Source organism: Dryobates pubescens, chromosome 1 (assembly GCF_014839835.1).
Source record: "Dryobates pubescens isolate bDryPub1 chromosome 1, bDryPub1.pri, whole genome shotgun sequence".
In the NCBI taxonomy this organism is placed as follows: Eukaryota; Metazoa; Chordata; class Aves; order Piciformes; family Picidae; genus Dryobates; species Dryobates pubescens.
In genome coordinates this window covers 19,618,800-19,644,250 of record NC_071612.1, presented here as the reverse complement: position 1 = coordinate 19,644,250, position 25,451 = coordinate 19,618,800, and the positions used below count along the sequence as shown (strand labels likewise).

The 25,451-nt window shown below is 36.9% G+C and overlaps 1 protein-coding gene across 4 annotated transcripts in view; it reads right to left on the bottom strand.

Moving 5' to 3' along the window:
- Positions 1 to 25,451, bottom strand: part of CACNA2D3 (calcium voltage-gated channel auxiliary subunit alpha2delta 3) — a 425,193-nt gene that overhangs the window by 152,138 nt on the left and 247,604 nt on the right. For all 4 annotated transcript variants that reach the window (XR_008462276.1, XM_009910018.2, XM_054162207.1 and 1 more), the window contains exon 12: positions 2,228 to 2,306. Coding sequence is in view for 3 of the 4 variants with exons in the window: in XM_009910018.2 (XP_009908320.1) it covers positions 2,228 to 2,306 (79 nt within the window). In the remaining variant the exon portion in view is untranslated. The remainder of the gene's footprint in view (positions 1 to 2,227; positions 2,307 to 25,451) is intronic.

Here is a 25,451-nt window from a genome sequence, read left to right as displayed (position 1 = left end):
AAGAGCCCACAGTGCACGAGGTGCTGGGGTCATGCTAATAATGGGAATGGATGTGACTGGGGCTTCCTGTACACTGCTCTCTTCCGCTAATACAATAAACCGCTACAGCTGGGGCACAGTTTGCCTCGGGGCTGATCTGTCCTCTGCTGGCAGTTAGAGACACTATCCGAGCTCTGATATGCAAAGCATTTTTCTCTAAGTTGCTTGCTCAACCTCTGCTCCTTTGTACAGATGAATCCACTCCTTTGTCCATTTTACAGTATGCCAAACACAGTGATGAGCTGTAATAAGTGACTGCTGAGGGAAAGTTAGTGCCTGCCTGCTTTGAAATCTGGCAAGTGTCCACTAAGCACTAGGAAACTTTTACCTCTGTCCACATCAGAATATTATTAAATCTTTATGCTTCTCCATTATGTGCGCTTGCTCATGATATTGAAGAGTAAATCACTGCAAATTTCACAAACCGCTCTAGGGGGACTCTGGGGTTCTTGAACATTTTAATGTATTTAAAATGGTTTGGTGTTTTGCTTCATTAAGCCAACTCCCTCTAGATATGTCCTACTTAGACATAAAAATGTAACAGAAAAACATGCTTGGGGTTTTTCCAAGGTTTCACCGTCAGAGTCCAGAAGCTAAAGAAGTTTTGCAAGGTGGTATGAATTTCCCCTGTGACCCATTTTGAAGGAAAGGACTGCTGTCCACAGTCCAGTCAGCTGGAAACCCTGCAAACAGCTTTCATCTATGTTGTGCTTCCAAGGGGAAAATCACTGTGAGGAAAATTGATTTTAGGGTCATTGACCCTCGGTGACAACAATGTATTTTGGCCCACCCATGCAAGCAGTAAACTGTGGTCCAGCCACTGAACCCATCTTTAGACTAGCTTTACTACACTTCTCATCTGTTGTGCTGTAATCCTCCATTTCACTAAAAGAAAATGGATGAGCTGTAGCTGAAAACTGTACAAGGTCTAATTCCATGCTGTCTGACGTAATAACTTATGCTGTTTTGAATGGTAATTTTTCAGAGCTATAAAAAAGGGTATTTAGTTACTGATTAGAGGTAAAAGATTTTTGCATTGTAATGTATCAGAGAGCAGGTATTGTAACTGTTTAGCTCAGAGGAAAAAAAAATATAGAAGCAGTCATTAAGCTGTTTAGTTGATTCATATGAGTAAGATTCTTACTTAAAGCAACATGGCTCTGAAAAGAACAAAGTAGTCCTGAGGAATGACAAAGGTGATCACTTTCCCCCCTCTGGGAATAAGGAAGACGTGGACCAGATGATTTGCCAAGGCAGCCTGTATTGCCTGGTCCTAATTTCTGAGTTGCTGTACTTAGATCTTTATGAATCTGTAGAGCTGGGCTAAAAAGCTAAGATTTTGTTGATTAAATGTCTTCAAAAAAGATGCTTCAAAGGGTTTTTATACTATTATTTAAACTAAATTATGGTGTAATATTAGCTGATTAAGACAAGACTTCAAACTGAGTAATTTCTGTCAGCTGGACATAACAGTAGTTAAAGAAATAATGACTAAATGGATAGCACCTGATGCAATTCATCATAATGTAATGTGGCACAATGGAAACAAAGAACTTTTTTTTTTCCAAGAGGAATGGAAAAGGAAAACCTGAAGATTAATTAGTGGCTTGTTGTTGTTTTTTTTTCCTGCATCATTCTTACTTACATTAGTCATTCTTTTTACTGTAGCATCTCAGCATCTTACATGTTTTAATGCTCCTTCCTTAAAAAACATAAAACTGTTTTTTCAATTACACTGTCAGTTCCTCAGGGGATAGGATGCCTGGTGCTTTATATACCATTCCTAACTCAACAGGACTTGTACCCAGTGCTCTTAGGAACCAAACTCAAGTAACAGCTATAGTAGAAGCAATGCCTTAAAATTAATGTTTATTCTCAGAACCAAAGTTTAAGTTTGCATAGTTTAAAAGCTTTGTCAATATTACAAATAGAAAGGAAAAAAGGCAAAACAACCAACAGCCCACATTTCAGAATGGGTTGTGGTTTGGGGATTTATTTTTTTTTTCCGTTCTAAATTATATTCCACAAGATAAAGAACCCTTTTCCTTCTTTTCCATTCCTGAAAAAAATACAACCCATCCTCTCCAACTAGTTGTCAGTGACAGTGTCCATAGGAAGGTCAGATATTCAGGAAGACTCAGTAACAGGGTTTTGCAAACAAGGCTTTCACAGTGGAAGGTTAACTAACCTTTGTTAGCACAGGCCATCCACTTCAGGTTATCAGCAAAAGCAGCTTCCCTTCCAATCAGATAGGTGAAAATACGGACCTGTAAGTACAATGAAAAATGTCATCAATTAATACTATGTTTAAAACAAACAGAGGAACCTCGGATTCAGAGATGCAATTCATATGGATAGACCCTTTTCAAGAAAGTACTGGTTAAACAGCAGACAAAAAATGTCTCTGCAGTAATGTCTTCACAATAAAATGTGGCTTTTGCTCTGTGCAACAGAATGGCTGATCTCTTTCAATGTTTTTGTCATTTAACCAAATCTACAATGAACTGGCTTAAGTGTAAGTGAGAATAAACTAAAAACTTTGGAGTACAAGGCAAAACTGCACATTTCAGACAAATGTGTTCCGTACTTGGGAATTCAGAAAATTGCTATGGTGCAGAGGAAGAGACAGTTAATCAGCAAATACTTCTATAGATATAGGATCTGTAACATTGGGCAATCAAATTCCCCTCAGTTTTCAAGGTTCGCATGACACAGTACCTTTATCAACTTAGAGACGGGTACCCACAGGTGACACTTGTGCTACCAAGTGATAAATAGCAGAACCATGCATAGGGTTGCACCATCTGTTCAGCTTGGGTCAGTAAACACCCATACATGAGTGCTGAGCAAAGAAATCTCCGTCCTGGGTCCCAATATTTTCCAACTAGAAATCCCACAGAGTTTCTTAACTTCTTCATCTACCATCTGACATAGTTGGGTAAGATGGAGCATAGTGAACCTCACTTGACCCCACTAAGCTTACAGCAAGAAAACTGGGAATTGCACCTGACAGTTTCATCTAAATGCTATATGCTGCTCAATGCAGTGCTTGCTAGCACTTCTAAGACTTATACTCTCATTCCATGTGCTTAAACCTCCACAACCATTTTCCCATCTCCTAATGATTTGTCCAGGCAAAAGAGACCAAGTGCATATTGGACCACACTAGAAAAACAAATAAAAAGTGAATATTGCTCTTTAGTTCATTGTAAGATTACATTCTGGAATACTGGGCTCAGTTTTAGATTCCCCCATACATGACAGGTATTGGTATACTGGAAAAGACTCTTCTTAAAAGCAGACACTAAAATGACAACACAGCAAGGGAGAGGAGTCAGAAGAAGCTCCTAAATGATGCTGATTCTACATAAGGAAAAATATCATGATGATAAAATATTAGAAAACACTGCTTAGAGATGCTGCAGACCCTATATCTCCAGAGAGACATAAAAAATCTGACCAGAAAAGTTCCAGAGCATCCTTATCTAACTTCACCTGCTCTGAGCAGGGCCTTCAGAAGGTCCTTCCAATCCAAATGATTCAATGTTTTACAGAAGAGATTAAAACTGCAACTGATTTTCTAATGAAATAACTTGTCAACATTTTGTGGATTTTGAAGATAAAACAGATTAAGTTAGTACTGAAAAGTGACAGTTCGTAGCAGCAAACTTGGTGGTGACATTAGTTACAAGAAGAAAGAAAATTATCGGCTCCACATTGTAACTAAACCCCACATCATGTCCTTTCATTTTTTTCCTTGGTACACATAATGGAGTTATCACTATCCAAACTCTCTTACAGAAACTCTGTCATCATTATTAAAAGCTATACACAACAAAATATGTTCCAGATAATATTTTTCATTGGGTCTCACATTCACAAAATAGACACGCTTAAGTTATACAGAAACCTTATTACACAGAAAGAAATGTCATTATGTGAAAAGTTTATGAAGACCTCTGTTTCAATTAATTTGCAATTAAAAAATAATTACATTTCTTCTTTTTTTTTTTCTTTTAATTAACACTATTTCTCTCTCACAGGGGAATAAAAGAAATTATTTGTAGCATATACCAACTTCATATTAAGTTCCCACAGTTAGGGTTTTTTTCACAGAAGAAGCTTTAAAACATCTTTAAAAGTTTCCCTCTCTACTGTCATTTGTGATACTCTATTCCCTCACTGCTCTTTTGTCCATTTTCTTAATAGCCAGATCCTGTTTCTAGTCACAGATGGCATTTTGTGTTGTTATCATGACTAGAAACAAGATTTAAATCACAAAACTTTTCCCAGCCTTTGAAACATAAAATGTACATGGAACTCAGTCATGATTTATCATTAAAAAGTGTGCACACAGACTGTGTAGTGTTAATTTGCTTGAATCAAACAGTATGCATCATCCTACTCCAACACTTTAAAGAGCATGGCATTAAAGAATGATATTTATGCTTTGTTGATGACTATGAAAAGCATCAATAACAAAATTTTCTATTCTTTAAACACATGTGAAAGAGCAGTGAAATTTATACTCTCAAAATACAACATAAATCACTGTCACAGTTTATCTTCCTGAAAATGATTCTTGGATGTGGTCTGTGATGAGACCAAATATATCTGAGATATTTATATATAATGATCCACATTAATCTATAAAGAATCAAACTACACCGAGTTCCTCATAAAAGCTGAGGAACTCAGCTTTTTATCTGAAAGGATGAGCAGCAAGCACAGCGATAGGCATAAGCAGCAGACTGACTGTGTTAAACCTACAAAAGAAATTTCAACAAATTGGTATCATAGATCACGAGGAAAAGTCTTCCTCTCTGAGACTGTTTGAAAGGATTTTCAGGATTTTTCTCTGAGTACATTTTATACATATGGTTCACTTGGTACATACAGTGTCACTAGAAAATATGTTAAGCATCATAAAAAAAACACATAATTGCTTGAAAATATAAAAATAAAAGCTATAGAGAGTCAGCACTGAAAATGAGTGATCAGAGTTTATTAGGTACTGCTTTCTTTCCCTATCTCAATGAGTTCTGTATTTTTCTCTATACATTTTTCACCGTGCCTGTTATATAAATGAGGTTTCCCAATATCAACATGCAGTATAAAATATTTTATAAAATTAATTATGAGGTAAATTATCATTTTAAAATACCATTTCTATATTGCTTATTACTTAACATGATACTTATTATTTGTAATAGTTTTATAAGAAAAGAATGTAAGGTAACAGGAAAGTATTTTAGTTAAAAATAATGGCACTTTATGCACTGAAGTTTTTCTTTTACATCGACCTTAAAGATGCATTAATAGGTATTATAAATTTTGTTTAATAATCCATTCAGAATGCTGACAAAGTGCCTTAAAATCAGCTCTTATAGCAAACAATTCTGATTATGGCTCTACTTTGTCAAGTTTTAGTGGAGAAGTTCCTTGATCCCAGCAGCATGAACTTAATTCACTGTGAGCTTGCAGTGGGAAACACCCATGAGTGCCTAACCATTCACTGCAGAAGTCATTTTATAAATGCTTGCCATATTGGGTATTAAGTGATTAGACATGTAACCTGAATAAGGATAGATTTTACATACTGGCTTTCAAAACAAATAGACCTACACACCTTTTATACTAGTTTTACTCTTCTGAATAAGACTTTTGTGCAATAATTCTAGATGTGCAGGTACCTTCCATGATACAACGCAAACAAACAGGGACAAAGTTACTGTGCTCATATGTTTTCTGCATCTACATAAAATTCTAACTGAGATAATATTATGGAGATACTCCATTAATTTATCAGGATTGGTCCAAATTTCTCCAACTTCTGCTTGCAGACAAGACCTGTGCAGTGATGGGTTATGGGTGCTGCAAAACAGGACACACTTGCTCATAGTTACCACTGAAATTTTCATTGTAAATTGACATTAGGCACCAGATTTAATATCCATCCATATTCTTGGATACCCTAACAAACATTGTTAGAAAAATACTGTTAATATTGACCACCAAATTTTCTTCTTCCTACAATGAAATAACTCAATGGAAATCTTATCAGAGCAGTTCTGTTCTGAAAAATGGTTGCATGAAATATCTATTCAAACAACACAGACATAGCTGTATAGTTTACTGAGAAATATACATAGTACTGAGACATATAATTGAAATCTCTATTATTTATAATAGATGAGGAAGTAGAAAGTATATCTTCTGTGGTTTGTATTGGACCTTAAAGTAACACAATAGAAGGTGTGAGCTTTAATAAACACATGCACTATATGCATATATATACACTGATACACCTCTGTCAGTTTCTTGTGATACAAGACGAGAGTAGGACCTTAATAATTCTTTTGAATCCACGTGAAGAGATCATTTTAGTCAAGGAAGACTGAATAAATTCAAAGTTGTTATGGACCCCAAAAGACTCAGTAACAACATGTACATAATCCAGGTACGATCTGCCTGAGTATTAGCCAAATGAGAACACCTTTCAATAGCTAAGTGCTGTGACTGAATCAAGAGAGCTGCAAAGGAAGCTTCATCAGAGGGTGCAAGTACCTCTTTGGCAAGAAAACAAAACCAGAAAGAGAACCCTACGGTTCTGGATAATTTGGAAAGCTTTGTGAGATATTTGAGAGATATCGGAACCTAAATATTTTCAGTGTCTGACCTGTAAAATATGATCTCAGCTACATTAAGACTTAACACGAACCATTAGCTGTGGGAAAAGGAAATATTCTCAGTCAGAAGCACTAGTTTTGAACTGTTATATGCTAATGACAAAACTCAAACTTGGAGATGTTATCTGATTCACCAAATGCAAAGTAAAGTTTACTCCAAATGCAAAAATTTTAATCTTTGGAACTGTACTTGCCATACCTGCACCGTACAGATCTCCTACAGATGTGCTATAGACTACTAATTTTTTAAGTCAGTGTTCACACAAAATGGTGTGAAAACTCCACATTAACATTACAGAAACTGAAAGGAAAGTGGAACTAGAAACTTGAATGGAGCTTGTGACATTTTTCACTTCCTATTTTTCTAAAGCAGGTTTTGAATAGCAAAGAGTACCATTTGAGATTGATGCATTTTAATTATCTTCCAAACAGCAGCTGTAGAAACCTCCCACATACTACCTTGTTATTATGTCTCATTGCTCACCTAGAAAGATCACCTCTGGGAGAGAGCACTCCGTTCAGTTATTCTTACTAAAAAGATTAATGCATAAGATCAGATGATTCCACACTGTAGAACTGTATTAAGCAATGGACTAATTTACACAGCGCATTTCATGACAGTTAGCTTCGATGTGCAAGATTGTGGACTCTGGCCCAGACTGCTTGTCCACAGTGAGCTAGTGAGAAACAACACAATATATCAACAGCACAAGTTGTGTTGGCCTCTACTCCCGTGTTCACAACAGAATCAACTAATATCAAAGCATTGAACCACCAAACTCAAAGTTTAGCCAAAAATGACCACAAGTCATATTCAAATATTTAAATGAACAGCAGATATTTAAGTGCACATATTAGCATCATTTTAAACTGGCTTTCTCTCTGGTTTTCCAGTCTCTGTTTTACACTCTTGTTGCCTTACCTAGGCACAATCCATGGTTTGAATCACATGGGTAGTTTTCTCTCTATTCTTTGTTGCATGCCCTCAAATTTTTTGGGGGGAAAAAAGAAAAAGAAAAAAAAAAAGAATACTTCAGAAATATTCTGAAGTTTGAACCCTTAAACTCTGGACAGACAGCTTACATAAAATCTCAGAGATGCACATACTCAGCCATTAGTGGGGAAACCTAAGAATGATGACTTAACTGACAGCTATTTCAGTGCTAAGCACTTCATCTGAAATATCCACTTAACAGTTTCATTCATAATGCATGGAATAATCTGCAGTCCCTGAACTGTCCTCACCTCTGAAACTTCATTTAACCAGAAACACAGCAGGAGAATAGGGACCTTCTTCTATCTGTGTTAAGCAAGACAAGTCAATCTGCAAGATTCTACACACTGGAACTTTAAAGTCGTATCATTGTGCCAAACAGCTGGTAAAATAGTATTTCCAGAAACTTAAAATACTGTGTGGGAGGGGAAATGGGACTTCTGCTTGCAGCTGACAGTGCAGGCCTCTGTTTTGCAGCTGCAAACTATTTCATAGACACTTTCATCAAAATAGTGTTTCCTTTCTGGCTCAGCACGAAATAAAAATAGTCGTGTGGCAAGAGCTATGGAATTTATGTTATAAGTGGGATAGAGGGATGGAATTCAAGTTCCCCTAGTTACAAGCTATGGTGGTCTAGGAACACCCCAAGTGGACTGATTGGGAACAATGGATCAATGTGAGACTAAGTAATTGCCCGAACACCTAAGCAACCTCACCACAAAGAACTGGCTTAATTGGTACAGGAGCTTTCAAAATGGGAATTTGGGACATTCCTGGAGGTTTTCCCAGGCAACTCATGCTATAGCTAGACCACACAATAGGCACTATTTATATACTTCAAAGTATTAATTAGCTACTTTGTTGGAGAAACTGGCTGTACCTTTTTCTTTATGCAGTTTGATTAATTCCTGCTGTGGAATGACAGAACCATATAGAGAAAAGATACTTGCATTATACCATAACATAAAGCCTGAGGAACAGCCACATAGGAGAGTCTCCAGGAACATACTTAAGCTAGTTAGGAAATGTTTTGTACATAATTCAAGATAATAAATAGCAGTGAATCGTTTCTGTACTGAAGTAAAGATATACAACCACAGGCTGGATGGAAATAAAGATTTGGCACAGCAGCAGTTCAGAGCACCTCACCCAATACAGCTGAAGACACTGTTGCAAGGACCTTTATCATATAGACAGTATGTGACCATGACATTGAAGATGCTTGATTCTCCACATGAATATTGCCCTATCCCAAGAAGCACCCAAACTGTTTAACATTCTGGTCTTTGCAACAGTCTCTCAATGGTGTACTGATCAAAGCACTGTGTCATTTGTTCAACAGGTAAGAAAATGACAGTAGGAGGAGATGAGACCAGAGCTGATCTAGATTTGATTTACACACTGTAATTCAAGATTCAAAAAATCAATTATCTAATTGCCTACATTTTGTGAACCCAGGAATTTTAAAGGCTGACATTTATTTAGGTCTCTTGCATTTGTTAATACAACTTTTCAGAAAGAAAAATCATAACGCTGCATAATGCCCTCAGAGAAGGGAAGATGGGCATCAAGGAAAAAGACAACTCTTTTTTGTATTGACATTTCTTTTCCCAGTCTGTCTACACCTGTCTAAAGAGCACTGAACATTTACACATATTAATGTATTTTTAAAATAATAATAATGATAAAATGAAATAATAATAAAATAAAAGCAGAGCAAAACAATTAACAATTTTCATTAGGAGCTGGTGCCACTCCTATAGATATAACTCCGGAGGCAAATTCTCAAAGTCTGTTGCTGAAAAAAACCTCAAAGTTCTGGTCCACTCTCTTCTAAGTGTGACTAAGAGTATGTGGGAAGAATAGAGGTAAACTTAATAGAGCTTAAAGTGAAAAGAAAAATATTAATTTTAAAATTCTAATGCACATCCCTTCCAGGTAGATCCATTTTTTTTATTCATAAAAATAACATTAGAGAGGTTCCCTATTCTCTGAAATCCACCAAAAGATAAAATAAAATGGGGGAAGGGGAGCATGGGGAGGAAGGGCAAAAGCTAACTTTGCAAGCTGTAATTTTTGGTTGCAGAATTGACAATTGCATCACATTCTAATTTGCCTTGGTTAACTTCTGCTTCTATTTTTTGCTATTTCAGTTTTATGTTGTAAATTACTTGTCTCTTCAAAACAGCTTCTTCTGTTGATTATGAATTTTTCATGCTCCATTTCTTCTTACCCTTTGTTATATTGGAAATAGTCTTAGAAGTAGTTACCCAGGATAAACTTATTAACTTATCCTATAAGCCTCAATAACTTCTTCTCTTCCTTGGGGTCCTTCTGCTTTATTTTCTGATGCCTTTTTTAGGTTGACATACTGAAAGTAAGTAATCTAAACTTACTTCCAGATTTAGAGAAAGCTTAAGGTTTTATTTCGGATTCCACTGCTTGTCTTCTAACATTACACTGTGCCTGTTGGCACTTCAAGATTGCTTTTCAAGATCACTCCCTCCTTACATAATCTCATCCTCCTGTTTGTCTCTCTGCATCCTTTTGTATGGCTTTACCTCAGAAGACACCAAGAAAAGGGAGGATACAGTCTCAAGCTGTGCCAGGGGAAGTTTAGGCTTGAGGTGTGGAGAAAGTTCTTCACTGAGAGAGTTGTTAGCCATTGGAATGGGCTGCCCAGGGAGGTAGTGGAGTTGCCGTCCCTGGAGGTGTTCAAGAGGGGATTAGACGTGGCACTTGGTGCCATGGTCTAGTACGCATGAGGTCCTGGGTGACAGATTGGCCTTGATGATCTTTGAAGTCTTTTCCAACCTTGTTGACTCTATGATTCTATCATATGAAGGGGAAATCAATTCTGTTGTGCCTCCCTAAGTTAAGGAGATGACACTAACCCACCCCACTTTCCTCTGGGAAACCATCTGGATGGAGTCATAAAGGTTTTTGAGAGTCATACTGGATCCATTCGTCAAGATCAGTTAGATCCACATTCAAAAAATCTGATAGGGCCACAGGTCTTTGCACAAATCCAGAAAGCTAAAACTTGCGTTTGTAAAACATATCAATTTTTGGGATGCCATAGCCTCTAACTTTAACCTACATACACCCAAAGAGATCAGAAAGCCAGTGTTTCTGGTTGTTGCGAAGGACAATGAACAGGCATGGGAAAAAGGAAGTTGAAATACAAATTCACTCTAGAAGCTTCATCTTATCTTTGAATATCTTCATAGGTTTTTAAATTTTAGTACTTTTGTTTTATTAGGAAGAGCTGAAGAAAATTAGTTAAGGATCTTTGCATTAGTAAGTTAGCAGGAAATTCCATGAAGACAATGCTTTAAATGAACACCCACAATTCTACTGGTGAGGGTTACAAAGCCCTGTGATACAACACAAGACAGCAACATCTTCTACCCTATTAGAGACCTTTACCCTACAAGGTGCTGAAAGACTCAACTTATGCTGCACTTAGTGCAAGGAAGCCATGAAATTGAAGCCATTACCTCATGAAATTGAATCCTTAAACATCAAATTACTTGGTAAAAGGTTCTTCATTGTTAATTTTTCTCCTGTAGTATTTAAAATACCTCTTTTGGAAATCACTGCATTAATACATTTCCTCATGTTTTCTCCTTCCTGCAATTGCACTCTATCCAGACAATTCTATAACAGTGGTTTTTATTATAGCAATATCCAAACACTGTGCATTGTAGCCTTAGTACTGATGGGACACAACAGAAACAAATCCCAGACAGTTAATAGGTCTATTTAACTAGGAAACATGATGTTGTAAGCAAAAAACAGTAACAAAGAAAAACACTTAATCTGTCTGGGGATCATCAGGCAGCTGAGCCCTGCTTTCCCAAACATCCTCATCCCAAACAGCTCTTTATATAGACCTACCTCAGAAAATATGTGCAGGAAAAGAGGAAATTGATGCTGCAGTTAATCCCTTGTGGTCAGGGAACAGCATTACTATGTCATACATGCCTGCAAGGAACATTTCTAGACCTACCCTCTAGGTCTAGGGCTGGTGAGAGTCACTTCAAGAAAATTCAAGCCTACAATCAGTGAGGGTATTTCTTCTAACACTGAAAGTGCATCAACATTTTTTATGGATTTAGAGAAAACTACAATGCATTCCATGTTCTATGAAGAATAATTTCCCACTGTGAAATTTCACCCAAGATATTAGGAATATTGTCAGCAGAGGAAGACAAGATATGCTCTTTTATACTGCAAAGACAAAGCAGGTCACGAGAATGTGTTGAATACTCTTTGCACAAGGCTTATTGCATCCCTAAAGAAATGAAACACATCAGGCCTTTTAAAGGGACACAAGTTCTAGCTGCTTTATACATCCTAAGGTATAGGTCACAAAGGACTCTCAGGAAGATCTATTCTCTTGAAGGAAATGATTTCAAATGACTCTTCAAGAATTTGTAAGTGAAGAATCATATGAAGAGATATGGCAGAGTAAATAGATCGTATTAAATAACCAGTTAAGATTTGGCGTCTAAATAGCAATGCAAATAAAATAAATGCCACAATATAGGTGTGATAGTTCAGGCTGGGCGCCGCCTGCTGCTGCCACATGGGGCGCACCCCTGGTGCCTCAGGTGTCCAGCCCAGTGGGTGGACACAGGAAGCTGCATATTTCATTCCCATAGTGTCCTGCTCCATATAAATCTATCAGCAAGGTCTCATACTTCCTCTTTCTTCCCTCCCTGCTCCCATGGGAGATGCTCCCAATCTGGTAATGGAAGGGAAGTTATCTCAAAGCCTCTTGGGCCTGGCTAGGCCTAATGCCAGGAGGAGAAGGGGGAAGGGCAATCTCAGATCTGGCCAGCTGAGATTAGCCTAAGAGTGGAGAAGGGGAAAGAAAGAGCCCTGGGGGTTTTGGGTACACCCTCAGGTAGGGAGAAGGGAAATGCTGGGATGCTTCTGGGTATGCTGTAAGGGACTCTGTTTTAGGATCTCTTTTGCCACTGTGCTTGTAGTTCTCTGTAAAACATTCACTGCTTTTCTACTTGAACTTTCCATCACTTATGCAATCCATTTGTGTGAACCTCATCATTTTTTCTGCCCCCGTGGGAGGCAAGGGAGAATCTGCCTCAACCTGGGACAATAGGTCTAAGAAACTTCTAATACTTTCTAGCTTATCTTAGCAGACAACATGCATTCATGATGTTAAATAAGCAACCAATAATGCACAAAGTGCAATGTATCTTGAATGTGCTAAATTCTCCTTAGCTGTTTAAAAGTTAGTTCTAAGAAAATTTTCACATATTTTGAGAGTATTAAACATCTGGGTTGAGATGTCTAGAAAAGGACATCCCAAAGACTCCTTTTGAAAAGGTTATCATTACTTTAAAACAAACCACCTACCCCAAACCCAACTGCAACAAAAAACCCAAACAAAACAAACTCCAAGATTGCCAAAAAACATCTTGATACCTTCACTAACATGTACTTTGAGCATGAGCTAATACATTACTTTGAGATCAATGGGTTGAGTGTGTTTTAAATATTGCAGTTAGAATCTTTACACAGCACCACCAAACACTGTGTATATACTACACACTTTTATTGAGGTGCTATTTTAGAACTATTTTTACTGATTTTCATAGAATTTTAATTATTCTACTTTTTATATCCTTCCGCTGTCAAAGTCAGCCATGGTGCAATGAGTTTAATTATATGGGGTATAGAGGGAGAGGAAAATTTTAATTCACATTATTATAGCTTTCAAAAATTACCTGACTTCAGTTTTCTATCATAACAATGTTACTGTTTCAAAGTAAAATATCATACTGTTTGTTTGAGCTAGGAACAAGTTCTGTGCAAAAGCAAAAGACATTTTTGTTTCGAGTCGTGATATGCAAGCTACCAGGACAGTCATTACTAATCGTCAACAGCCAAGCTTGGATGAACTAGCAAAGGATAATTGAACTACACCTATTACTGACATTTGTCAACATGCTGATGAGTTTAATGAAGTATAGAACCAATAGTTTCTTGCTTAAATGCAAAATAGAAGCCAAGACAAATTAACTCGTGTGAATGGAGAGGAGGAGGAGGGAATAGAGCAGAAATCATAACATAACCATCTTTCTTGAATATAACTGAAGCCTCTGTGGAAAAAGCAGGCTCATACAATTTTTGCTACTATACCAGTTAGCTTTCTTGCATATCAACTAATTATTTAGGTTTTATTTTGCAAGAAACCCTGAGAAATGATCAAAATCAGATTACAGTCAAAGTAACTAAATACTGCCAACGTCTCCACTTCTGTTATTACATAGTTCCAGGATGTAGCATAGAACAATAGCAACTCATTTGCAGTATACATCACTGTGCATGGTGCAGACACAGATTAGAGGATGACATAATGGATAACGCACTGGCCTTTCACCCCTGGGATTTTGTCCAGCCTCCAATCCTATCAGATAATGGGTTTGGCAATCTCCACTAGTCTCTTTTAGACACTAATCCCCGCTACAGAATCTCTATAATTCATCATATAATTTAATACACCTGGCAACCTTACCACCAGTTCATTCTTTTGTTACGTAATGGCCCAAAGTGAAGTCAAGAGTGGTTAATACTCTGACAACTGGCTATTATCTCCCATAACAGCTGATTTTGAGGGGATTATTGCAGTCATAAACCATTTTATAAAAACTGGCAACTGGGAAAACAGTGTAACAAAATAAGGTGATATTTATAAGTTTTAGCACTGATTTTATACCAATCTGTAATGGAGTTTCTAGCATCCCAAAAATGCTGGAGAGGAAACTTGAGATTAAAGGAACCGATCATAAGCCAAGAATCTGAGGCCTGAACAAGTTTATAGCCAGGAAAGGTTAACTCTTTTGAGGTTATAGACAAATTTTTGGGGGTCCTTTTTTAATATTGAATAGACAGTATATTTTTTTCTGTATTTTATCTCAGTTATTAGTTTGCCTCTTCCCTTTATCAGCATTCTTCTCTTTTCACATTGTAGTATTTCACCACTGATACTACTACAGTTTTAGATCCACAGCTGCATTCATAAATGAAAAAGGGACTTTGTTACTCTCAGGACCTATTGCTGAGGATGTAAGTGAGCCTTCAGGCAAAACAAAGGGAGCTGTACACAGTTTATGGGAGAAGAATTCAGCTCACTGAAACTGGAAGAGTTTAAGAAGATGACGGGCCATTGAGACTCATAAAATCATAGAACTGTAGGGATTGGAAGGGACCTCTGGAGATCATCTAGTCCAAATCCCCTGTTAACATAGGTACACCTAGATCGGGTTGCACAGGAACTCATCCAGACAGGTTTTGAAAGTCTTCAGAAAAGAGGACTCCACAATCTCTCTGGGCAGTCTGTTCTAGTGTGCTGGCACCCTCAGAGAGTTTTCTCCTGAGGTTCAAGGGAAACCTCCTGTGTTCCAGTTTGTACCCATTGCCCCTTGTCCTACCTCTGGCCTCATCCTTATGACCTCCACCTTTTGGACATTTGTGCACATTTGAAAGATCCCCCTCAGTCTTCTCTTTTTCAGGCTAAAGAGCCCCAGGTCTCTCAGCCTCTCCTTGTAAGAGAGATGTTTCAGTCCCCTAATCATCATCATGCTTTTCTGCTGGACTCTCTCCAGTAGTTCCCCGTGTCTCTTGAACTGGGGAGCTCAGAGGTGGGCACAATACTCCAGGTGCAGCCTCAGAGTGCAGAGTCAAGGAGTGGGAGAACCTCCTTCGATGCGCTGGCCACATACTTATTGATGCACCCCAGAGGACGGTTGAGCTTGGCTAGTACAACTATGATGACATTAACATATAAGCAATCAGTATCAAGGTAGTCAAACTAGCATGCACAGTTCTCACTAGAATTAAGAATCAGTTCAATCTATTTGTAAAAATGCCTTAAAAAAATCACCACCTAAAATCTTACAGAACGTAACTCTTGTTTAAGCAGTAAATCCTGTCACCAAAAGCAAAATGATTTGGTAGACAAAACATAGGACAACTGAAAAGGATATCAGATGCAAAATCCTTCTGGGATCTTTGGTAGATTCACCCAAATACACATATGCCATTCCATTTTATATAGTATAGGATAATACAATTAGCTGGATACTATATATTTAATAAATAAAATTGTTTCTTAGAATAAATCTTGCACAATGAGAAAAAGAAAAAAAAAAAATCAGTAAAACAAAGCCAGAAAAATTTGAACTGTAGCCACTGCTGCTCTGACTGAGAAGCATCACTGAAAATGTTCAGTTGAATAAAATATGATCCATTTCATGGAAGCTTTACATAACTGCATTGAGTGAGCTTCTGTATTTCATGACCCAGGAAATTGTCTGCTTGTCTATTTTCATCCAGACTTGACCCAAGAAAACTTTGCATTACTACAAAAAGATGTAACTCTCAGCCTGCATTTTGAACCAGCTATTTTGGGTAAGAGTCAATGTGGTTCTGAGCTCAACTTTCCAAACTTGTTTGGTTCGGTTGGTATAAGTGAATTTCATGTTGATTCAATGGCAAAACTTTCAATTTCTAGAATTCAACCAGCAACGGGAAGCACAGAGTATATGCAGCATAGAATACAATCTAGCAGCACTTAAAACTCTAGGCAGGTCTACTGACAGAATGCAAAGTATTTTGCAAATTACAAACACAATAAAATAAGACTGAAGGCATTATTTACAAGAATGGGGGCGGGGGGAAGTGCACCTGGCATTTTAAGATTACTTTACTAATTCACTGAAATTAAAAATCAGCCAAAACAAAGGCTGTAAATGCAGACACTGCTCCGATGGAAAAGAGTTTGTTTATTGTTGGTCTTCCTGTGAGCAGAAGCGCTACAATTTCTTTAAGAAAAAATCTTTCTGAAAATGCTGAGTTAGTGGATGGAAAATTAAATGAGACTTTACATAAAAACTGTCGGCTAGGCTGAGAAACAGTAAAACCTTCAGACACTATGTATATACACAGTGAAGCCTGAACCATCAAAGTGTTACAGCGAGGACATTAAATAGATATCACATTCCTCTATCTTGACATTTCAACAAACTGAAAGCAATTGCTGCTCAGACTGTCACAGTATACCAGTCTTAAAATTACTATATAGCCTTAAAGTTTATCTTTGATTAAAAATTAAATTTAGCTCAACTTTATCATTTTTTGTAGCCCTACAGTATTCATGTACTCTTACAGTTAAGTCAAACTAAATATTTAATACACTGCTCTAATTAGCTACAAACTATTACCTGATTTAAGTCTGTAAATGAATGTGAAAAGACTCTGGAGGCCTAACGTTAACCTTCATCCACTCTAGTTATATGAGAGAAATTACAGGCTCTAATTAGACTCTTTAAACTGCAAAGAAATAGAATTTTCATAACCAGCTTATTAAAAAACGAAGGCCCCCGTGGGACAGAGCAAATTGCTTCTACCCTGATCCACTTGTCCTTGTACAACACCATACAGAAGACTCATGTTGTCTGACTTACACAGCTCATATTTCTCCCAAATTAACGAGCACTCAAATTATTCCAGCTGCCCCCTTGGCACAGGGAAAAATTGAAAATCTATGGCTGCCAAGTGACGTGTATAACCCAGCTGCTAAATAAAATGTGCTTAAGGGGACACAGCTGTTGAGGTGCCTATTTACATTAAAATAAGTCCACGGATACAGAACAAATGCCTAAAGACAGCAGTGTACAACAGTGTTTAACTCTTTCAGTAAATGAGGTCAAAAAAATCTGCAGCATCATTTATAAGCTAGACAAAAAATCATGGCCTTTTCACCTTGCGTTTTATCCTTCTAATTTGTCTAATCCTGAAAAATTTCTGATTTTCTTTGCAGAGCTGGTAAATTCAGTGGAATCACATTAAATGGCACAGTTCACATGTCAACAAGGGCAGTAGATTTTTTTTTTCTTTTTCAAAACAAGTCTAGTCAGGAAAAAAACCCATAAAATTTAACTCCATTCCCCATTCTACAAACATGTTTAGCATCACCTTCAACAGAGCAGAACTTCTGAAAATGATACTTGTAAAAGATTCACGTGGACTAAAACGTGAATAGTGCATTTCTATGCCTTTACCTACAGAGGCTGCCAATCCATTTTTACTTGAGGAAATACAATGCAAAGATAATACTGGGTATGATCTTTAAAATGTTAACAGTTTAGAAACTCTGTTCCATAAGAGCTAACTGTCTCCTAAACAAATTCATGAGACCTTAATCCAGTGGCTGCATTTTTTAAGTCTTTCATGAAATACGATTGGAATCAATTGACACAGCAATTATTGTGCCAGTTGTAGAGCCACAGAAACAAAGTTTCTGTTCACTAGTCAGGGATACTTGGCCAAAGAACACCTCTAGATCTAGCACCAAAATCCAGCTTCAAATTTTCACAGTGGAAAAAAGCGTGCTTTATTCTTAACATACGTATGAAGTACAAGCCTTAAGAAAGTCTATATACAGGATAACAAGAAGTATATAAAACCCAGCAGATAATGGAGAGAAGGTTCAAATAGTCAATGGTTTATTTATTTTATTGTTGACCAGAAAGTTTAACTTGAGCAGTCACTATGACTCAAATATTTTAAACTGCGGGACTGGGAGATGAGGTTGTATTTGGAAAAGAATGGTAGAGAAATAAGATGTGTTTAAATCAATGAACCTGATAAAATTTCCCATAGAGTATTCATGAAAGCCATCAGTTTTGCATTTGATTTTCAAAACCAGAAAAGGGGAAAAACCTGTAGAATTACTTCCTAGGTTTTACTGCTGAGAAAGGCACTTTCTAAAGTGATTTGAAAAAAATCAATTCACAAGCAAATATAAATGGTGTTCTAAGAGACATTAGATAAAATCAATCTGATTTCATGTTATGACATTCTACATGGGAGAAGAGAGGAGGAGGACAATATCTTGGGTAAATTATGTAAGTATTTTTATGAGAATTAAGGTCATCCCCACCACTCTAGTACTCATAAGCAGCATATCATCCATTTGAGTTTTCAGTCAGGACTGACAGAAAAGTACGCCACAGCATGTTATCTGCTCAGTGACGTTGTCTACCTTTAAGGAGTACGAGCCTAATGAAATGAACGTAAGGTGAATACACACTGTGCTTTCAAAGTATATTTATTGTTGTCATATCAGGAAGAGAATTTGGCCTAGGATCAAGTAAAATCATTAATCTCATGCTGGATTTCAAAGCCTGACTAAAGAGAATATTTAAAAATTTGTCCAATAACATGAAGCTGGAAGTTGTTCCAAGGACTTTGGAATGCAGAAGTAGAATTTGAAATAGTATTTTGGAGCAGAGAAACAGTTTGAAATGAGCAGGATTAAATTGAATTCAAACAAGTACATAATTAGGAGACAAAGTTTTAGTGCATTGAAAAAAATGTGAGGAAAATATTAGGAGAGAGCCAGGAAAATATCTACACTATGGAAAGAACCACAAATTCATTTTGTGTCAGCAATGGCAAACTACTGAAATAAAAACAAATAACAAACAATTGCTGCTTTTGGTTGAAAGAAATGACAATGCTTACTTGACATAAAAGCAAGATAAAGCAATTATTCAGGTCTACATGAAAAAAAATAATGGAAAAAAGCTTTAGCTAGACTTTGTGTTCACTCTTGGTCCTGAGACTGTTAGAATGGTGTGAGATAAAGCAGGAACCCTTTATGTCCATCAGAATTTATTTTTAACTTCTCATTAGCTATCCTAGCTAATGTCATAAGCACTGGAAATTAGAATTTCATCCAGCAGTAAGACATTTCACGTACAACTACATATATCGCAACATGACGGTCACACGTTAAATACAAAACTTGGGTTTGCTTCATCGTAGTTGATAACTCTGTTCTGACTGTACCTGCCATTTAATGCTTTTACCCGTGGCTGTCTACAGGTACTGCAGTCACAAAGCTAGCCAGGTATGTCTTCCTGGTAGCCCTTTTATTACATTTTGCAAAAAAATTGGGCATTTTTACCTGTGAGTTTGAAGTCATTCACGTTTCAACCCTTGTTAAATAGCAACAACAGCAGCTGAGATGTTTGGAAAGCACTGTTTTAAATCTGATGCTAGAAAGAATGAAGAATGAGGAGCAGAACTTCTTTGGAGACCAACTATGAAAAGCAGCTTATGGAGGGCTCATCTTTGGGTTCAGAACTGCAGCGAGCTTAGTTTTCTTCTTTTTAATGTAACTCTCAAGCTATGCTCTAAGTTCTGCAGTTAATTATAAAAAAATGCTGTTTGTTCTCTCCATTTTCACTGCTGGTTTTGTATTGTCCAAACCATACAAAAGTATGCAGTGACATCACCATATGTATCAAGGACAAGAAAAACAGATGAATAGTCTATAAACACCCTTCATTCTTAGAAGATGTAGCCTAAACAAAAGGCTTCCTCCTCCTTTGACAGAAACATGGGGGAATGAGAAGAGGGAAACAAAATGAGGACATTGAGCATCAGCACGCTTACATTTGACTTATATTTGACATCAAAAAATACAGGAAAGTTAAGTTAGTGGTGAAAAACAGAACTCCAAAGTTAAAAGCAATAATTCATTTTGCTGAAGGAGTTTTGACACTGAGCAACTCATTTCTCAAAGAACTTTTTGACATGCTACATCACTGTGTGCATCTTTCCTTGTGGCAATCTTTTCTCAGAAATAAATGAATCTATTCAAAAAGCACCTTTTCTGGCTTTTTACTGCCTCCATCAGTACATCAATTACAAGATCTAAAATCAGATCAACAATTCAGAACTCTAGGATGTTTTAAAGACTGACTTGTTTTAAATTTCTAAAAAACTCCTAAGCCTCCAGTAATTTTTTAATACAGTTGCTCCATGGTGCCTTTGGGGCCAAAACATAAAATAACTATTTTACCCACAAGTAGAAGGATAATGGCCTGTACAGAGAAGACTTTTTCAGAAAGTGACTGTCTCTTCAGCACATAACAATGCTCACTACACGTGAGTAATAATAAATCTGTCTATGAAGGGTGAATTCACAATCCGACTAGACCAAAACACAGTCTGAATTTAGGTCTGTGTTTCAAAGAGAGATCAGATGTGGAGGAGACCTGGTACTCTCATGCAATAGCTTCCTTATAGGGCAACAGAGCACAGAAGGGAAGTAAAATTTTAGAATTCTCAGAAAACAGTGAATTGTCATGTACGCTGATATCACTTTTATATTGTAGGATAACATCAGCTAATGATGGAGGAAACACTAATAAGTTTCAAACAGGCTTTCAGTGCATGAAATGAAAACCCAGGCATATCCCATCTTGCATGATTTCCTTAACAACTTAATTTCACCTGATCATTACAGATGGGCCACAACAAACCATCTACAATTCTGTTGTCTCCAGAGAAATCACAAGTGCCTTTTTGGAGGGACAGCTGTCTGTAGATCACAAATTTGTCCCCAGGATAAATTATCTTGAGGTAAAGATACAATAAGTGCTTAGCATTTAATGTCACTGCAATTGCTTAAAAAGGATAAATTAGAAATAAAATATTGGATAAACAAAGGCATGGAAGAGACTACTGGAGTAGGGAATTAAAGGCCAATGAATGAAATGCCCTCAGTGTTAACTAGAAGAGAAGCAAGAATGAAAGAAAAGAATTAAAGAAGAAAATAGAAGATAGCACTTGTGAGGGCTGTAACGGTAGAGTTTGTTCAGCAGAGCAAAATGCAAAGCTTTCATAAAACAGGGAGTTTAACAGGCTAACAAATGGCATTGAAAACTACACATCGAGAGCTCTTAGCATAATGAAATAGAACAAACATCAATGCAATGGCAGGTAACATAGGGAAAATGTTACAAACACACACAAAGGAATGTAATAATAAATAATAACAGTAACAATAATAATAATAAATATTAGGAAGTCAAGACATGAGCCTAAACATGTCTTATGATCTAGTAAAAGGAGATACATGACTGTATGCAAGATGAGAGCAAGGTAACAGGAAGCAAAAGTACAGAAGAGAGCGTGCACCCAGAAGTTCTGTCTGTAAAAGGTATGCCTTGGGAAAAGGAAATGTAATGTGCAGATTTTATTCAACCTTTTAATGAGACAGGCAAAAGAGAAAAAGAGGTTATTCAATCAAAGGTAAAAGTAGATTAATTAAGCCAGACAACATTTGACACGTGGAATTAAATCCCTGCCCAGATGAGCCTGAGAGCCCAGCAGTCCCACGGGCCTTGCAGTAGGGACAGCTGTCACAGAGGAAGGACACAGCCCCTAGGACTGATTCTTCATTTTGACTTGAGGGAGGGAAGAAACCAGGTGGGTGCCAGAGGAAAAGGAATGGCCAGCTGGGGGCAATGAAACTCCAGGAATCCTGAATTATGCCAGACAGCAAGAAAACAAATGTAGCTTCACTGAAATTGCTTGCCTGTGTCCATTATCCCCTTCCTATTCTGTGCCCAACTCCACAGTTCCCCTGGGTTAGCCACTGCGCTCCCCTCCACAGGAAAAACATTTGGTGTCTGTACGGTTTCCTTTAACCACCACGCACAGCATTTAAACACTGATCTGAAATAAAGATACATGTGAATTGAAACACATCATCTACTCCTTAATAAACCCATGAGCAGAAAGTTAATTCAGTTAATTGCTGAATGCTCTTATCAGTTGAGTCTGTTTGGAAGATATGAGGATAAGAATACCTGCAGCATGTGGAGTTCAGAAATACATGTTCAAATTCTTGATACTTCTCAATACTGTCATGCACAGGCTAGCTATAATAGATGACGTTTGCTGTACTACATAGATATGAGTCCCACATATGTCGGGGGAGAGGGAAGAAATGAATAATAAGAACCTTCATTGTTTAGTCTTTCCTTTGGTAACATCAGTCATGTTGTTAACTGGAGTGCACGGTTGTGCTACTATTAAAGCCACTGAAATTAGAATTTGGGTTCCCAGAGTTTTCTAGAAAATTTGTTTTGATTTACTCAAAGTAAAGTATGAAAAGTTTTACTTGACCATTGTCCACTTCAGTAAAACATTATTCTTTTTTAAAAATACATACAGGAGCTTGACTATGGTCAAATCCAGTGAGATGAAGACAGTGTTTTTCAGAATCATACTTCTACAGCTAGTTCTAGTTCAGAAATCTCACAGAAGAATAAATAGCGACAGTGTATTCATTCAAAGAAAACAGGAGGCAGACACTATCATCTCTCAGCTTACAGGTCTCAACTTAGACACCTTGAATTTCATTCTCAGGTCCAACCAGCAGTCCTGCAGACGCAGTTTAGAAAGGACACAGACAACCCTCTCTATGCAAGCAAGACCTACTGCAAATACAATTACACACCAATCTGCATAACCATTTTTTCCTGGAAAACTATTTATGAGGCTTTGTTCTGAAATGTCACCTATAGTGTTTCTGTTCGTACCTCTGAACTTCATCTTTCAATGATATTTGATGTCTCTTTTATTCACTGCCAGACATTTCTCTTTTTAAGATGTGGTATGTTCTTAGAATTATATAATTTCCCGTAATAACGTACTTACTTAAGTAACCTTTTGCTGAAGGCAGTTATAAATTGTACCAGGGTTTTATTTTAAAGTATTGCTAAAAGTAGGTAGCATATAAATGTAAAGCACAGTTCAGTGTATTTCTTAGAAAAGATGTCTGGAAGGTCTCTGAACAACCAGAAAATGATAGCATTTCAGATGTGTGGAGCTGCACATGGACTTCTAAAGTGCTCTTTCTTTTGTTTGTTCTCACTTATTGTGCATATGTGGACATTAGTCTCAGTCAGCCATCTCAGTCTCTCCTTATTCAGCCAGTGCTGTTGATTATCTGGCCACTGTCAGAGGGAGATTAGGACAAGGCTGACAGCTGGCTGATGTTGAATAAGGAGAAAGCTCAAATGATGCCAGTATACCTGAAGGAAGAAGTCAGCTTATATACTGAAAAGAGTATCTTCTCTTTTTATGCCACATGTATTCCTACCATTTGTTATGCACGTTACCACACAGGAGCTACACCAGATCCTCCAGCTGCTCTGGAACCAGCAGCTGAACCCAGGAAAGCTTTCTACATCGGCAACTAGCCAGAGAATTGCAGTCATTTATTTCAGATGGCACCCTTTCTGTGATCACTCTTCTGCTCAAAATCAGGTTATGGCAATGTATTCAAACAGAAATGTGTCTTGAGAAACTTAAAAAAAAAATATATATAAAATAAAACAAAGGCAATACAGAATATCATTGATATATTAACTTCAAGATGAAGGTTGAATTGCTCAATTGTAAATAATTTGAACAATGTCTATTTGAAACTTTCATCTGGATTATTCTACTTCTAAAAGCACTACAGCTGTCTGGTCCTTAATTTAAAAGAGGATGGTATTAGAAATTTTCATTTAGAATCTCTTTATTTGGGAACAGGTTCTGGCATCTGCCTGAAGTTGTTCAAAATCAGTGACCCTCATAAAAACATAATGCAAGCACCAACTTTTTACAGAGACTTGGATCAAAGCAAGTCCCTCAACAAGCACACAGACAGAAAAAGGAGTTTGTTGTTCTGCTAGTAAATTAATATTGGTTTGGCTGTTTTATGCAAGGATGCCCAAAGCATTTTACTGTTACCTATATAATAAAAAAGTAATAATAAATTTATAGAAGTCCTAATAATTGAATAGGTGAATTCATTAATATTTTGCCTCAGGAGATACTGCTTGAACTATTGCATCACTCAGGAAACTAACAGTGCCTGCTGTGCAAACAGTAAAGAATAATGCAAAGATCTGGGATTCAAAGACCTGAAATCACTTCCTTTTTCAGTTAGAAATGCACAGATAATATCTTAACATGACTGCCTAATATCCTATTTGCAGTATGGCTACAGTAATTGAAAAGCAAATTTTTCAGCTCAAGACAGCCTTTCCATATGCATACACATCATTCCTAACACCATGGAAAAAAAAATAATGTGAAAAAAAACATAATTTACTTGTGTCTACTAGGAACATTTGTGATCATCAGAGCAGCATGTTATTATCAAAATGAAAATCTACCAGTTTGACATTACAAGAAAGTGATGTACAGCAACGAGTTGGTGTTATTTCTGGCTTACCCCATGCTATCATTGTTCCACTTTCATGCATTGTAAATAAAAACAAAATACTAACTAATGACATTTAAAAATAACTGTTATTTGAAAAATAAGGTGCTAAAATTCTTTCTGAAACAATCAAAGAGCACAGTTTCACTAAGAAGGATTTAAGCAAATGACAACAACCAAGGACAGAAGCACTTCAGTCTGAATTTTAATCTGACAATTTGTGTCTAGATACACTTACAGGGCTCAACACTGACCAGCAGACCTATATGTGAATTTGTATGCAAAAATTCAAATTCTTCTGTATTGTATTACTTTGCCAGCTATTTTAAGTAAACAGTTATTGACTTCATTTGTTACAGTACCAGTAACTTGGTACTGTGAATCTGGTAAATTTTATTTCAATTAAATTCATTGGACTTGCTTTAGACTTTAATCTATCTTTCTAATAAAGTAGAATTGAGCTTACTGTTTGATTATATGCATCTCTGGTATTTTTGTTACAGAATCTTAAAAAGCAATCCTTAATTAAGTCTACTTTTCCCACATTCTTCAGTCTTATTTCCAGAATCTCATTCTGCTTATCTTTTTACAGCTTTGCTTATGTACAGTCCACTCTACA